Below are 17,860 nucleotides of genomic sequence, written 5' to 3'. Positions count from 1 at the left end.
ACTGGACAGCTGGATTCTCTGTTAGTCAAAGACAGCAGCGCTCCTCTTTACACACATTGCAAAACAGCCAGTGTAGCAGAAGCAGGAATCATAAAGGGGAATGGAACTAAATTACTAGGAAGCAATCTAGGGCTTTTGCTTAATTTCATAATTATCCTCATCACAAACACCTGCTACAGCCTGAGCAGGCCAGCTGAATTACCCACTAGGTTATACAAGGTGAAAAATGCCCATTTCAAACAATCTCATTAAGACATTCATTTGATATGCGTTGTCATTTAACCATCTGTAAGTTTAAAGAGACTAATTATTTCCTTTTGAGGAACATCAGTTTGGCCATGAGCGTTCACATTCAGAATGATACAAAAGAGATTCATAGTAACAGAACATTTTATTTTTCTTGCCAAAATCCCACCAATACACAGCTGAAATTGAAAAATAGATTAAACATTTAAAAATAACCAGACAAAAATGTGAAAGAAAAACAAATTCAGGCTTGCTGAATCAGTATTCATCCTAAAAATAACTGAATTGAATGGCTGATATCATGCAACATAATAAACTTTTCTAAACAGTTCTCAATTCCCAGCTACAAGCTGCCGATTCAGACATGCTAAACTGCACTGAAGTACAGCGTGAAATCCGAAAGGACAGATTCGTTGATATCAAATCTTATGTTAATGGCCATTTAAATGGAGCACTACACTTTCACAGTATCATTTTATTTTCTTATACAGAACTAAATCTGGACTAGTAACACTGCAGAAATGCTGGATATCTATGGAGGTCACCCATTAAAAGTGAACCCAGAAAAAACACATATAGAACAGCCCTTTAGAGGCAGCTAGTAAACTATGTCTGTTGACTTGAGAGTCTTCCACTCCTCTAACACCCAGGGCTGCACTAAACACCGTCTGTGCTGCTACTGCAGCTTCCCATCCCACTTCTTATTAAACTTAGTAAATTGGACCTGTCATTCCGTCAAAAAATAATAATCTTGACAATAAAAACAATATAAGCAACAGCATTCAACATCTATTTTAATGGTCAGAAGTATTACACCCCTCTTTACATACAACCCTACGGTGATGCCGACGTTTGACATGGCAGAACTTGTCCACCGACTTTATTTCAGTCTTTGTTAATTGGATTGTTGCCCGGCTCATTCAGTAGCGCTGATTGTGTGGTCTTTGGTTATACGAGTTGTATCCCTGGTTGTAGGAGTTGGACTGTCCCTGCTGATGATGATAGTGCTGCCGGCCCTGGCCCCAGCCTCTGTCCTGCCAGTGGTGGTTGTCCCGGTTATCCCCTGACCAGCTCCTCCCCTGGTCTCTTCCTCTGTAAGGCCGATAATCATGAGAACTGAAAGAAACACAATAAAAAAAAACGGCAAGCTCAGACATTAGATTAGCTGGTCTTGAGGAGGAATCCTAAATGTCAGATGCCTAAATAAAAAGTGGTCCAGATGTGAAGTCATCCTAGGACACCCTGCAATTACTTTTGAAATGCTGTAGTGTTTCACATTTAGGATTATTTTTGTAATATAAAAACAAATGCCAATACATGCAAGGTGGTATTACAGCCAATACTGATCATTTTGTTTCTGGAACACTATGTACAAAAGGCTACAGATTGCTATAGTTTGCGTCATTCTGCTTAAGAGCTGTAGTTCTGCCTTTCAGTGACGCGAGTGCATTGCGACTTCTTCCCAGTGCGACCAGACGCGAGTCAAGAGAGAGTACACTCTGCTCGCTCCTATTTAATTTAGTTTATTTGTGTTTTGCCAGAGCAGTGCGCGTCACTGACGACCTGTAAGTAACCTCTGCGCTTGTTTATGTGTTAGTAGATGCAAACTGTAGTTAGTAATTCCGTTTATTTGGTGGATTATTACACCGCAAAGATAGCCTGTTTAAGTCGCAATGTGTGCGCGATCGTTCAGACTCCGGCTATTATTATTATTATTGTTTCTTGCTTGATATTACTACTTGATGTTACTATTTCTGTTATATCACTATATATTCAGGTTCTGTACATACAGCTGTGACCCCGATAGTAAACGGACAGGTTGCTTACCTTCATGTCTCGTTATCGTTTGATTAAGGTCAGAAGATGTCGGTGTTAAACTCAGGGCTCCTAGCGACAGCAGCCTTTGATGTTCAATTAGTTAATCTTCTTAAGTTTATAATATTATACACCTAGTAGAATTACTTTATATATTAGTATAATTATATCCTAATTAAGTATAAATAATGTGTCAATAGGAGATAGTATTATTGAATGTGCATTATAATTTTATATGTTATGTATAGTAATTGTGTCTTTCTTTATTCCTTTGTAGACCACACACACATACACATACATTCAAATAGATACACAATTATCCATCACTTCAGCTGGCTATTCACAGGATGGTCAAAGATAATGAAGTGCCTTTGCCCATGTGCTGTCCTGGGACCTGTACTGTTCTAAATTGCCTTTCAACAGTCAACATTACGTCGTCGTCGGAGTCATCTGTGTCCTAACCGACACCCAGGAATGAACACACTCCAGCACCACCCCTAAGGTTTACAGTCCCCTTAGCTCTACCAAACACTGTAAGTTATGCTAGTCTAGTTACATAACACAGTAAAGGACACACAAGAAGGGCAAGTGGCATTCCACTCAAATTCTCCAGATTCCAAAACAGAACAAAACTGCGGAATCAAATAAAGAATTGCACAACAAGAACAAGCCATCCCCAAAACCCAGCATCATGGTGGTTACGAAGATAGCTGAATAATGTTACAGTACCGGTTATCCCTGCCCCTCGCCTGTCCACCCCCCCTTTCCTTCCATTCCTCCACAATGGGGGGTGGGTCTGTGTCACGCTGGAGGTATGTTTGATATTCTTTATCGTCTTCTGTAAAGCGATGCGAAAACTGCTCTTCATAGTTAGGCACAGATTCCACACTGCCAGCCATTCTGAAAGAAAACAGAATATATAGGTTGGAGCCTAGATTTACAGGTCGGACCACCGATACCGAGATAAGCACATGGGAGGACAGAAACAGAAGTTCCATAAAACCATTACAAAAAAGCAACTGAGGGAAAAAAAGATAAAATCACTGATCAAACTACTCAATTTAAGATAGACGAGAAAAGGTCACATAAGAAACTCAATTACAAAAGTCCCCCCTTTTCCCCCCAAAAAAACTATAGGTAGAAACAAAACCAGTAAATACTTTAGTTTCATAATGTCCTGTCCGTTTCAAGTTCTAATGAATAAACTGACAAGGATAACCTTCTTGGATGCAAATCAATCAACAGTCACAAGGTTAAAACCAGCTCATTTTACATGATAATCAGATTGCTAACCACATGTGTGTAGATTGCATTTAAGCAATATTGGTAACAAGAAAAAAACAGCATTCTGGTATGTAACAAGAAAAGCTTAAGATATGAATGATCCAACACATGAGAAACTTCACAGATCAGTTGTATTGCCCTATTGTGATTTACTTGCACTTTCAATCGACGGGCTTTGTTATTAAGCAGATACCAAAGCGCTGCGGTTCACTGCATTCAGGGCTACGTATTGCTATTATCAAATTTGTTTTTTCATCAGTTACTGGATTAATTATACTGGGCAACCATACAAATATCACAAACAAAAAAAAAATGTTTTAAAAACTAGCTTGGCCAACCAACGTGTTATTGGCTACGCACATTACATATTGATCCCTATTTTGAGGGTTGAAAATGTGAAATGTATATTCTTTTAACTTCTCGTAACAACCCATTAGTACTTTTGGGTGTCGTTTATCGTTGGCGGTTAATCCAACCCTTTACTCACTTGAAAAGAAGTCCAGAAGAGCTGCCCCACTTTGTGTCTTTTCAAACAGCTCTGCCCGGTGCTCCCCGGTGCTCCCCGGTGCAGCGCTGTGCGGCGGTGCGGCTCCCCCGGCTGCGCTGCAAAGGTTCCGCGTCGCAAAGGTTCCCAAGAAACTTGTCCTGCTGTTCCCGTTACATCAGTTGTGGTAAGTTTTTATTTGATAAATCAAAAATAATTATTTGAATTTGAAATGGAGTTATGTTGTAATACATATACTATACTGATCTGATATTTCTTAAGAGACTTCATGCTGAAAACAAACTTTAATTTGATTTAAATTTGTATGCATGTTAATTTAGAAAATATGGATAGTTTAAACAAGATTTTCATTTTGGGATTTATAACAAACATTTCTCACATAAATGTGCATGCATTACTATTGTTGTTGGTGGTGTATTGGTGTGTGCCAAGTTAAATTCTGTTCCTTATTTGCGTTTCTTCAAGGCTCTGTTACTGCAAAGTTGATATTGTATTGAAAATTTAATTTATCTTCAGACGTGTCCCTTGCGACTCTTTGGCTGTAGGACAGTTTGGCTGTCTTGTCTTTATTGGCTAATATTTAGGCTACATGTAGGCTAAAGGAATTATGATTTTAAAACTGCTGAATATGTCCTGGGGGACTATTTCGACTGCATCATGATTAGATCAGTTTTATAGTGAACACTCTTATCAGTTCCCAGACTTCTTGATTTGAATCAGTGATGTAAAAACGTGTCCTTTGGCCCCTTCGATATGCTCCAGTTCTCTTATTTTTAATCAAGATCATCAACCCCCACCAGGTCCCTAATGTGTTAAGTTTAGGTTTCGACAGTTTCCAAAAAATAGTGATACCGCTGTATTTCTTTTTATTGCAAAGATAAATAATTCCCTTCTGGGTGTCCCCTGGGAGACGCATACATATGCTTAAACATATTAACTTCCAATTAAGCAAATATTGGCCCAATTCAATCATTCCGAGCTCAGCTGGAATAAGGACTGCAAGACAATGTGGTTCACTGGGACCTGGAGAGTTGACCCAGGCTTTGCATTATTGAGGGATGTACCGCACACACACATATATATATATATATATATATATATATATATATATATATATATATATATATATATATATATATATATAATTAAACTATTAAATTTAATATGTATCTACATATCCTCTAATGCAATGGTTCTGGACCCCCCCCCCCGCTCTGCTGGTTTTCGTTCCAACTGAGTTCTCTATTGCTTAATTGAACCTTAATTTTGATCGAAGGTTCAATTACATAATTAAGATCCTGTGTTGGGGTTTAGTATTTCCAGACAGTATTGAAATTATATAACCTACCATACTTCAACAAAATGTGCTCCATGGACGTATTATCAGTAATAAAACAAGTATGAATTATGTAATGTTAACTAAACTATGTTAATTAAGTGTTCACAACAATACTTTTCTGTGTGGTTGAGTGGCAACGGAATTCAAATGTCTTGGGGAAGATCTCTGTATGAAGAATTCATGCGCCACGACGCATTGGTCTTCGTTCCCAGTTTGGAAACACGATATTGCTCAGTGACTCATAATTAATCCAATGTAAAAGCAGGGAAGTAACCAAGTAACCTAGTCACAAAGCATGCAGCAGGAACCGGAATAATGCCATTATTTATTGAAAAGCCACTGGAAAGGCAATGGGTTCACCGAGATAAATACTGTAATTCTAAGAAATGGAAGACTGATCCAGAACCGTGGAACCGTGCCATTGTTTCCATTTTACAAACATAATCATTCAGTACAATACAGTAGGTGTCCTCTACATGTATCCACATCTGATCGTGTTCGATGACCCGTTTGAGAAAATAAATACACATCAGTAAATAAATAAATAAACATGAACCTTTTTACAATGCAGGCTGTGGTTATTCTGGTTATAACTCCCTACTTAAGTGAAATATGGATGCATTTTCATAATGAAAAGCTTTGTCAATTTTAGAGCTCAATCAACTGAATATCTGCAAATGTTTTATTTTAAACCTTCCCGTCCCTTGGCTATTAATGTATATCAAATGTATCGCAACGTTTCCAGACATGTATTCATACACGCACTGTGCTATACTGGCAAATTGTTTTTATTAAGTTTACCCCCACCCCAAACTAAATGCTTTCCATATTTATCTACCAGCAAAATGACACCATCAAGGACAAGATTAGTTTTTTTTTTAGTAGATGCATCTCATAGCTAATACTTCACACACAATCCCCAAGAGTTGGATGCCTTCCTGGCCCCTGGAGAGGCAGTCACCCCCCTGTCCCTGTGCGCGGAGTCTGTGGGAGGCTGCTGTGGGAAGCAGGTGGGATCCGCTCAGTGTCGCTGCTGCAGTTCAGAGCTGCACTTGTAACACCAGCACATCAGGGATCGGAGAGATAACTACTGGGGAAGAAAATACATTTATTAAACAGTCATATCAAATCTAAAAAAACCCTGAAACATATTTGCATTGCTGCGTTTTCGTCGTGGGGAACAATCCTAAATGGCTGTGAAAAAGGCTTCTGCGGAAAGCAGGCGAAAGGCTTAATATTATAAAGACGCACATTAAGCTTCTGGGTGCCCGTGTGTTAGTGACTCAGACTCTCTCATATTTCAGTCCTGGCTATTGCTGGCTGTAGATACAAGGGCTCCGATATGCACTCAACCAAGAGCTAAGTCCAAGAGGGGATATTATTATTATACGCAAGTTTCAAGATTGTCGTTTCCGACAGTCTAAGAGCTACAGAAGTGCGCTTCAGAGATCGCTTTTGGAGTCTGGAAGCCGCAACATTTGTTCAAGAAGTCCAAGGCAATGGGGTGAGTAAAGAAAAAACCAGATACTTTAGTTGCACGGTCTTCTGCTGTCAGCTGCTGTTTGCCCCCACGCATGTGGTTCTGACAGCTGCTTTTTAAATCCCATCATGCGTTTTTATGTATGTTTTGAAGCGTTTTATATGTGGAGGAAACCACACGCTTTATTGGTATGTATTTTGCACGGGTGTATTTATTTGGATGAGTAAATATTTTATCAATGCAAACATAATTTTCGAATTCGGTAATTGAATAAGCTTCAGTCGATAGTATCGATCTAACAACGAGAGGAAGATCAATTTATTAAAAAAGTAACAATTTCTCTACTATCCATTTCTCAATTGTATATAAATAAACCCTTTCTTAGTCTCTTAAATATGACTTGATTATCAATGTTCTGGTCAAGTTGAGCTAACCAGTAAGGTTTTTATTATTATTATTATTATTATTATTATTATTATTATTATTATTATTATTATTATTATTCGGACACTTATCATGCGGGAAATAAATGTATTAACAGGTGAAATCTCAGAAAGATTTTTAAACGTACAAATCAGGTATGTTGTGAGTGACAGCAGGGCGCACTGGAGTTGAATTGTGGAAAAGAATGGAGCGACATCTTTGATTATTAATTGTTCCTGTGATATTTATGATCCAACAGGTTTACAAAGATCCCGTTTTTGAAAACATATGCATTTCAAAACACAAGGAAATCATATTTTTGGTCTCAGTTGTGTAATCATGGAATCTTATCAGGTCTTGCCTCCCTACGTTTCACTTTTCACATAGATCTTCATACGTGTGCTTTATGAGTAGCCTAATAAAGCATACACACACACACACACACACACACACACACACACACACACACACACACACACACACACACACACACACACACACACACTGTTTCTCATATCTTTAAAAAAGTATTTAATGCTTTCAGTGTTTTGCATAGCCGGTCTTCCTGGTCAGAATATAAGGAACATGAAACTGCACGTTTCCAAAATAAGTGGCACAATCGTTGAGATTTAAAGAAAGATGTCAGAAAAGGACGTTTTAACCCTGTGGTTTCCAAATGCCTTTGATAAAAATGCTATGTAGAGTTCAAATCTATTGCCTGAGTACTAGTTGAGATTATACATTAAAATAATATTAAATAATGAGTGCTACATACATCTAGCCTGGCTTGAATTTTACAAGTAGGCTATTAGTGCTTTCATGGGAATTGATTGATAAGAATGTGTGAACTGTATTACAATTTTGTGGGTGCCAACTCCAACCAGGTCACCAGTTTGGACACAGTGCAGGTGTGTTTCTGCTGTTAACTCTGGAGTGTTGTGTTACTTCAGTGACTTCAAATCTAAGCTGTTAGCAGGTGAATTCCTAGCACCCTTTCCAGTGGAAATTCACGGTCTGTGTCAGGGCCAGAGTAAACAAACCTAATGCATGAGCAAGCATGGCAACAGTAAATGCAATGGCATGAAGATCATCTCCAACAGTTATTGTGCTCATGGAAGCTGTTCAAAGGGTTTAACCTAAACTATAGTATATGTGCTTGTTTGTTTGTTTTTACAGTCTGCTTGACTTTGTTGTCCTTCCAGCTGTTTTGTACATATATTTATGAGCAAATTAAAAAGCCTTTTCATATTCAAAATAACATCTGACTATAAGGAAGTATGATTGAAATATGAGCTGAAGTTTTATGAATGGAGCTAGTTGTTATGCGTAACATGTGGTTTGAATTGTTATAAAACCTGACAGGCTCATGATGAGCTGTGTGTGTGTGTATCTATCTAGTTTAAATAGTGGTGGTATGTCTTAAAATCTCAAAAGTAAGTAATGAAATATACGTTTAGTGGGCATATGTTTCTCTTGTTTGTTGTGGATGATATCTGTAATTAGGTTGACTGTAATTTCTGTCGTTGGTGAGGTCCCAATGCTTTGCACACATCCACATGGTAAATCTTTTGAGTCTTGTTAGCATATAAAGTGGATGCTGGTATATTTCTGCAAATGCCACAACTCCCTGGAGATCGGAGACCGATTTGACTGACACTGACAGTCATGTCCCCAATGAACTTCGTTTCTTTTTTATGGACTTGCTCATGATTGTTCCTGAACATTTATATACATCTCGCACACTTTAGCTCCAGCAGCTTACAGGAAAAGTCTTCTGGAAAAGAAATATAGTGGAGTTTGTTTGCATTTTCTAGCTTTTTTAGCCAAACTGTTTCAAAGCCAGTGTGTTCTTCTATAGCATAGCCTGTTGGTTTCTCCGCTTGGGTTTTCTGTGCATTTGTAATTGTTTTTAAATAAATGTGAAACATCACATTGAATGGATTACAAGCGTGATCATTCTAATAATAGCTGAAGTGTATTGTTTCTTCTTTCAGAATTAATAAGATATGGATACAGTTCATAAACCAAAAATATTAGAGAAATTTGTATCTGCTTTATACAATGAAGTTATGAAATCTCATAGCCATAGGTCTTTGAGAAACACTATTAATGGAACTTGGGAAATCATTTGAATGCACTTCATGTACAGGGGGTTTGTCACGTGTCAGTGAGTCTGAACAATCAAATCGTTCTGTGAGGAAAAACCTACAACTATAAAGTGTTATGAATTGAGACGTTATTCTGAAGTCATTCAAACAATGAGATTTAGTCTGTTTTTAACACCATATGTAAATCTAATTAAATCAACCAAACTAAATAATTATAAATCACAGTGGGCATTTATGCTTATTTTTTGTTACATACTGCACATCACTGCATAAACTGGATTGATCCTTGGCTTTCATTTGTGATTAGCAGAATCAGAATGTTTGTGTAATTGTTGAGTACCACCGTTTTGCTGGCTGCGTAGTACCCTGCTGTTCATGATGCATATTGTTCGTTTGTTCTTTTTTAAATTCAAAATATCAGCACATTCATAGCTACGAAGATGTTTAATTTTATCCTTTAGGTTCTCATTGTGTACCTGGCTATAAATAGAATTCCACAGATGCAATTCTTATTATGTTACACTTTCATGTAATATCAGTGTAGGATTGTACCAAGCAAGTCTTGGAATAGCTTACTTCAAGAATTGGATGCTTTTGCCTCTTTTGCTAAATCTTACCTCAAAGGCAGAGTTGTAGTTAAATGGAAGTGGAATGGAAATGATTGGGTCTGCATGACAGTTAGTCTATCTTTGCTCTGTTTTTCTAAACAGTTTTAATTCTAGGTTTCTTTTTCTTTTTTAACTGTGTTCCCTGATTCTTATTCAAAAGCACAGGAGATCTGGTTCACTGTGAAGGCTTCACTTCATTTCACAGCGCTTGACCCAGCTTTAGAGAGACGGGCGATCATTAATGTTATCAGGTCAATAGTGATTGGTCTGATCAATATTCTAAAATTAACCAGCATGGGCAGAACGGAAAGCCGTCACACAAAAAGGGTGCATTTCAACTGACCGATATAGATTAAAACTTGAGAATAGTGCTTTATGGTTGGTGTGATTATCAAATAAGAGTCTGGTGAATGCATTTGATGTATATGCTGAATAACATATCATGTCTTTTTTTTGTATTATTTTTTAAACTACTCGCTGTGCTTTACCAGTTTAATCTCCAAAAGTACACCTTCCTTCCAGCTTTCACTCTGACAAATAATTAGGCCTCACAAAGATCTGAAACTAAACCCTAGCCCACAACACGGTGGGTGTTATCTGTAGTGCCAAGTCTCTCCTATTGGCAGAGCAATGCATTTCACAATAAAGTTTTTGATCATGATTTTGGGTAGTTATTACTAGGCTAACTCAAATTTTATCCCTATATTAATTGAATAATGCTTATTGTTTTTTAAAAAGGAAATCTGAAAACAATAAATAATTAATGTGCAAATGCAAATAAATAAATGGACATGACTGATTGTATGGGACCCTATACAAAAAGAGTATTTACGGTCAATCTTTGGAGACATTATGTCATAAGATATAGCTTCCCCGACTACATCCTACCAGAGTTAGCAACCCTAAATTTAGGTTGGCCAGTCAGTCCACACTTCACACTTGGGCTCTAGTGATCATAGAGATGTTTTGCAGGAGTGTGAAAGTAGATTCTAAGAACAGTCACGACGGCTTTCTTAATGTCGCTAAGCTAAAGATACTCTGAGCATCATCCAGATTGTAAATGTGCAATTCAAGGTATGTGATACTGATTTCACTGTAAATTACCTTCCAGATACAAAAGATAATGTGTGTGTATATATATATATATATATATATATATATATATATATATATATATATAACCTTAGAGGCCCTGTAAACGTCATCTGGAATAAGAAACATCCGTTCATTATTTTGCAGGGAATGTTTACCTCTTCTTCTCATTTTGTAAATGTGCATTAATTAATAGTTGTCATTGCAATTAGTGCTTATCACCTACTGGAATAGGAGACCATCTATAAAGTAATATAATGTCCCATGACTGTAGCTCTTAGTTTAACTGCTTATTTCTATGATGCCTATGGATAAAGTATTATTAGAAGGTACTGTAATATTGATTTGTAATATTTTTGGCCAGTACTTTATCTGCTTTCCGGGGCAGTGTTTGTTCTGTACAAGGTTATGGATTAGCTGCACGGTTCAGCAATCTTTCAGTCACTGGGCTGTTCAATTACTCTCTCGCAGCTGATCAGCTGATCATGTAAACAGAACTGTGAACATTTTGATTAGATGCAAGGTTTCTCATCCTTGACTGACAGAGGGTTATTGATTAGGGCCGAGATCACAAAATTGTAGACTGTCAAAAAAAGGGGGTTAATTAAGGAAGCAGCAACTGTTGAGTTGGAGAGCACATCTCTTTCCCTACCCCTACTGACTTGTTCTTTACAGAGCAAAGATGTTGCGTTTCCAAATGTTTTATGAAACATGTTGATCCAATCAGAGTTCATGGGCATCTCGGATCTGAAAGTGTAATCAGTAACATGTAAACCACTATAACCTGAATCATAATAGTAAATGACTCACATCCTCTCTGGTGTCATTTGATTACATATGATCCTAAGCAATGAATAATCCATGGGTGAGAAGTTCCTTTTGATGTATAGAACACACGTCTCATAAAAGGAAGTACTAAAACCAAAACAGCAGCAGTGTTAAGTACGCAAGTTTATAAAGTGAGAATTCTCACATTGACTTTTGGAAAGATCTAATATAAATCTGTTTTCTTTTCAAACTCAATGGGCCTTTTCATAAATGTTAGCATCATGCTAAATTTACATTTTTTCCTGATAAGAAATCTACAACAAAGTTGCAAAGTACCCCATGAATCAGGATGCTAATTTGAGACTATCGTCAGTTTAAGTGTTTGATTTGCATTTTGTAACTGTAGCAGTTTGGTCCACTTGTTTGAATTAGTTACCTCTTACAGACCTAGGTGAGTGAATGGTGGACATCTTTCCTTGAATAAATAAATGAAGCTACATTGTTGTACACTGCAGTTTTTAAGGAGAATAGCCAAGTGGGAGAAAATATTGTGCTCAACACAGAGGGAGGTGCATCCTAAGCTTAAGAATGTAATACCTTAATGGGATGCGTGCTGATTACCATCGGTTATATTAGAAAAAGTATCACCTATACTCTGATCTTGGATGTAGTTCATCACATTTCATATAGAAGCTAAAGAATATTGAACAGTATGTTTCAGGTGGCTTGTTGCCTGTGATGAAGATTGAAATACAAAGGCTGATTAGTTAAAGTTTGATAAATGGTGGAGGCAGGCTGATACTGTTTGAAAATCTTTGGGCCAGATGGTAGTGGCCGGAGCCATCTGCTCTGAGTTTCCATTCTGCAGCTAACACCTTCACTGATAGTGGAAATTGCACAAGAAAGATCACAAATAAGTCACCCCCCTTCTAAGCAGTCTGCCAATGGTTTACTCCATAACTTTCCCTTTATTTAGAAAACAGCTCTAGTTTTAGTTTGGATTTTGAAATCAAAATGATGTGATTTTTTTATATTAACCTAATATGCATCTCTTTAATGAAACCTGTTTAATCTTTTATGTGAGTTCAAGGACTACAGATTTATGCTGGCACAAATGGTATAAGTCCAAATGATCAATGAGATTCTTAGAAATAACTTTTATTTTTTTAATGGAGAACTGTTTCTCCTACCTTGCTATGTAAGCATTGGGATGTATTGGTTTTACTATAAGCAAACTGAGTGTCTAGTTGTTAAATATTTAGAATCCAGCTGCGGTGGTTTAAACAACAAGACTTTGGTTGTGTGTGAGTTAAATGTGGCTCAGATGTGACTTTTTGTACCTTTGCTGTCTTGAAAGCTTGTTCATTCACAGATGACAGGTTCCTTCAGCTGCATTCAAATTTCTCCATAATAGTGCTACAGTAGTTCACCTTTGTAAATAGTTGCTAATGTATGCATTTTATGCCCTAGTTTTCAGTATAGCTCACGGTTATGTTCTTCCTTCAGGAGAGGCACACTTAAGACTCTGTGTTCATTCATGTAGGAGGATCGTCTTCAGCGATCACAGTTATTCAGGTGTGTGATACAGTACAGTACAAGGTCAAAATACCCTAGGTGTGTTACATTTGCATGATAATTCTGTGTCTGTCAGTCTGTCTGTATTTCATTCAGTTTTCTTGTCATGGGGAATTAATTCACCCCAGCGGATGTAATTTAGTTTATTTGCTTTCTGCCTTTACTGCTCTATCCCCAGGTCTGTTGTAATTGTTGGATTCCCAAAATCTATCCTATCACTGTTTCGGGCAGCTGATTAATTTTCCTGTTAGCGCCCCCCACCCAACCCCCACCCAACCCCCACCCAACCCCCACCCCTTGCAGGGCTATGCAGTAATCTGACACCTCCCCGAAAACAGTTCAGATCAGAGAACTCTTGATCCCGGGCCATGGTTCAGATGTTCATGTGTAACATGTCCAGAAGGGCAGTAGAGAGATTTCCATAAAAGATTCACCAGCATATTGTATTCTTTGATTCCTGGTCATCTGGCATTTTATGTGATAGCTGCACTCTCTGTGTGTGTGTGTCTTTGTTCTGGGTGATGCATGTTGGATATTCATCATTTGTAGACATTAGAACATTGTGTCACTAGTTCTGGAAGTTTTAGTCCCCAGTCACTTAAGTAGTAAATCCTTAAAATAAATATTAGGGTCTTGAGTTTTATGTAATTGACGCTTTGATTTCATGCCATTGATGTATCCATTGCTTTCTTTCTATTCATATAATGAAACAAATTTCATATTTATACAATAACCTCTTTGTTAAAGTCAGTGTGGGGCTGACCATATGAATATTGCTTTCCTGGGTCATTAACACGCTCTCCTGGATAAACAGGAATGGCATTGATAAGGCACATTATGACATTTTTTCTTCTCCCTTAAAATGGCACACTGGCTCACTAGATCTTTACTGAAATGTAGGACACAGGTGCTCTGACGTGACAGATACACTTTTTGATATTACTTTTTGTGATGCTTTTATCAGCCTACTTACAAACTGTCTTCTGCAGGTATTAAATATGGTCTCCAGCTGAGGTAAGGCAATCTGTAAATCAGCTTTAATTGCCATTGTGCAGGGCTACTGTTCTTCTCCAGTTTGTGGAACTGGTTATACAACATTCTTTTCTGTCACACTGTAAATATCTTATTTAAATACCACAGGGTACAAGTTATGGATCTGTGTTTTGAAGTTGCATGCAAAGGATTTTTTAAAACACTGCATTGATCTATGCAGACAATTCCATATTAAATATTTTGGTGGTGACTCATGGCTGTTATCTACCAAATGCAATGAAACGCATTCCAAAATAATGACAAATTGCAACTGCACTGTGTTGGAGGAAAACTACAATCTTGAGGTCAATTAACTCTTCTGAACAGGAAGAACTAGATTGTCTGAAACACCATTCAGACATTCACCATTCAGTGTGCTCATCACAACACACACAGGTTCAGCAGGTTGTTTTTCCTTAACACCTAAAACCTGGAATGGTTTAATAATGTTGCTGGCTATTTTTGCACTTCTCTGTTTTCCACTTAACTTAACAAGCACGTTAGTAAGTTTGGCCTTTGCTTATCTGACTTTGTCTTCTCGAGTGCGACAATAAAGAGTACCTTCCAATATTGCTCACTCTAATTATTATATATATATATTTTTTTTATTAAAGATACCATACCTCTCATTTTTTATTCTTCCGCATCCGCTTACTGAGCTGACAAGAATGGAAGAATCAGCCAGATTTGAGTGCACTCTTGCAGCCAAGGAGACTTTCCAATAAGAAACATATCAGTTGCCTTGTGTTCTTCTGATCTTGGATGTTAAGGTCTCATAGAGCCTTCCACAAACCCTCTGGGGCAGATCAGTTATTGACATTAATGGCTTGGTGTCCCAGTTTGCAATTTCAGTCTGCCATATACCTAGAAATTAAGGTATTGATGCTTATTGCAAACCTAATCGTAGGCTTTAAGGCATTCTTTTAAACCATTTGGAACCTTTGCATTCATACTACTAGGCCTACTTCTGTCTCAATTGTTTTGTTTATTTTATCGATTTATCTTAATTTACCAGAGACTGAAACGACAGAAGTTGTAATCCCTTGCCTTTGATCTAATTGTTGAAATAAATCATGTGGTTTCTAGTTAAACTACTTCCAAAATGTAAAGGAGCTTAGTTATTGACATAAGGATATAAAATGCTTGCTATTTAAACTGATGCTATCAGAGAAGAACCACACTAAAGGACTTAATTTGCGTTCTACTCCAGAAGGAAGAGAGGAACCAAAGAATGGTAAATGTCAGTCAGAACATCCAGCATACACACGTCTACAACACATTACTGTCTGAGATCATTTAATTCAAGCTCTGTTGTTGAAAGTACAGTTCACATCACTAACAAATGCTAATTAAGTATACCGCAAGTGCCAGGACAGATAATGTAATGTATTCAGCAGACTTTTGCTCAGTTGTACATTAATGTGGGGGAGAGGGGAGTTTTCAGATGATGGATTATGCCATATGTGAAGTTTAGAAAATATTTGCAGCATGACTTTCATTTTGCATTGTGCAGTGTAAGGATGGGGTGTGTGTCTGTAAGCAGCTTTAATGTTTACAGAAGCCATTCCCTTATTCCAGTTTCTTCCCTCTGCCTCCCTTCTCAGAGAGTTACACAATTCTTGACATATTTTGAAAGGTCTTTGCTTTTGTGAGTAAATCAGTAGTAGTAGGGAATAGAATTTCATTTCAAAGCACTTTCCCCCCCTTTGATCCAGGCAACAAAAATGGCACTTGATCATTAAACGATTCTTTTATTGCATTTGAATATCGATGCAAATTTTAGGTTATGTAGCCAAACCAAACATCATCTCTTTATTTTTTGTATAATGGTATTTAATATTTTTTTCCAACCCAAAGTATACATATTATGAACATATGGATAGTCTTTGAATGTCTGTGCAGAAGGTGAAAATCCTTGTTAAGTAATCTCTTCTAATGCTAACTGGATGTGATTGGTAAAATTGGACCGATTTGTAATGTATGATGTAGCCTATTTTTCATCTGCAAGAGAACAGAGACAGCTGCAGAAACGTACCTACTGTGCGAGTATTGAAACAGGGTACTGGGTGAACACGCTGGTGTGATTATTATTATTTTTTTCATACTGGAAACTAAAATGAAAAAACAAAGAATGCTATCATCTGTTTCAATGTTTTTTTTTTCTAAATGCCCACTGAAATGTAGGGGTTTACAAGTGCAGAATTTGAGAAATGAAACTTATGTAAACATCATGCAAGATGTTTCACGATTGAATAACTACAAGACAACTCTATGGAACATACTGTCTCATAAATATATATGATGTGAACATCCAAATGAATATTATCCTGTGTGAGGAAAGAAAGTGTGACTTTTAGGTGTGTGTTGCGTTTGGGTTGCGTTTGTACTGGTAAATAAAGGGATGGATGTACGAATTGTGGAATTTTGGCTGTGGTTAGGGTCACAGTAGGTAAGTGTCTTATTTGTGTAATGTAGATGTGCCCCAACGAACCACCTGCAGCTACCACAGTAAAGAGTGTTGTTTTACTTTACCAAACCAGTCTCCTCCAATAATGTTCTGGTTCAGATGTGTGCAGAACTCGAGTATAAAACAGGTTGAATCACTTTCCTGTAATAGTGTTTTGCTCTCTGTGAAGATGCGGACTACCAGCAAAGGGTTTATGCATATAATTACAACCTTTACATGTTTACTAGGTGCTGTGATGTGGCCCCATCCCAGTAACGGAAGACAGTGGAGTGCATAGGAGTTTTTAATTTAAAGTGGGCCTCAGATTAACAATAACTACTGTGACCAGCCCCCACCTGTAGTTGGGCCGCTAGGGTGCTTCTTCAACTCTGATCACAGCAGCAGTTACCTAATTCACAGTCGACTTGGGTAGCTGGGAGTGCAGGACGTAGCACCCCTGCTGGTGAGCATGGTGTAAGCAGGGGAGTGCTGGACTTCGTGCCCCTGCTGGTGAGCGTCAACCACGCAGGGGAGTGCAGAACATGGCGCCCCCGTTTTCTCCCACAGTCACACACATTTACCCCCGCAAAGTAAATAAAACAATCAATCCTCATAAACAGTTCAATACGCCGATCACAATTCTAACTCCTCACCTAAAGTTTCGCATTGAACATGGGGTTGTCTCTGTAACCCCTAACATTGTTGGGGAAAGTCCATTGTTCTTTGTTAGCGCAGACACAAACAACCTTCTTCCGCGCAGCCACCACCCTGGCTGCTCTGCACTGCTTCCTTATATAGTGCCTGGCTCCACCTCCCCCACTAATGCCAGAGCAGTGGATTCTGGACAATGTAGTGTTCTGGCCCTGCTGCCATGTTTTCGAAGGGACCCAGTCCCTTTTTCTCACACTATCCATTAATCGCTAATTATTTGGACTATCAATTGTTCCCGTGTTAGAAGGGCTGAGTAATCTGTCTTGATGCACATTTAGCCAGAGGTGTGTGAGATATTGAAAAGGTCAGGCTGCAAAGAGCTTTGACTGGATTGTGTTAATAACAAAGGATAGTGCTGTAATACTATGAATGTAGCACAAAACAGCAGCAGTCCTGGCTCTTACTTGAAGTAATCTAGGATTATTTTC

At 37.9% G+C, this 17,860-nt stretch overlaps 2 protein-coding genes across 2 annotated transcripts in view; one reads left to right on the top strand and one right to left on the bottom strand.

The window, feature by feature from the left end:
• Window positions 1–372: 372 nt before the first annotated feature.
• On the bottom strand, window positions 373–3,950 carry LOC136748038 (RNA guanine-N7 methyltransferase-activating subunit-like protein). Its single transcript, XM_066701462.1, has 3 exons — window positions 3,833–3,950; window positions 2,791–2,961; window positions 373–1,362 (listed from the first exon to the last, which is right to left on the bottom strand). The coding sequence occupies exons 2-3, from the start codon at window positions 2,958–2,960 to the stop codon at window positions 1,167–1,169; spliced, it is 366 nt and encodes a 121-aa protein (XP_066557559.1). The 5' UTR covers window position 2,961; window positions 3,833–3,950; the 3' UTR covers window positions 373–1,166.
• Window positions 3,951–6,205: 2,255 nt separating this feature from the next.
• Window positions 6,206–17,860, top strand: part of homer2 (homer scaffold protein 2) — a 37,936-nt gene continuing 26,281 nt past the window's right edge. The window contains exon 1 of the mRNA XM_066701461.1: window positions 6,206–6,693. Within this exon, the coding sequence (XP_066557558.1) occupies window positions 6,689–6,693 (5 nt within the window). The 5' untranslated portion in view covers window positions 6,206–6,688. The remainder of the gene's footprint in view (window positions 6,694–17,860) is intronic.

The sequence above is a fragment of the Amia ocellicauda genome, chromosome 4, assembly GCF_036373705.1.
Source record: "Amia ocellicauda isolate fAmiCal2 chromosome 4, fAmiCal2.hap1, whole genome shotgun sequence".
NCBI classification, from domain to species: domain Eukaryota; kingdom Metazoa; phylum Chordata; class Actinopteri; order Amiiformes; family Amiidae; genus Amia; species Amia ocellicauda.
Note: the sequence above shows the minus strand (reverse complement) of the source record. Positions and strands in the feature narration are given on the sequence as shown.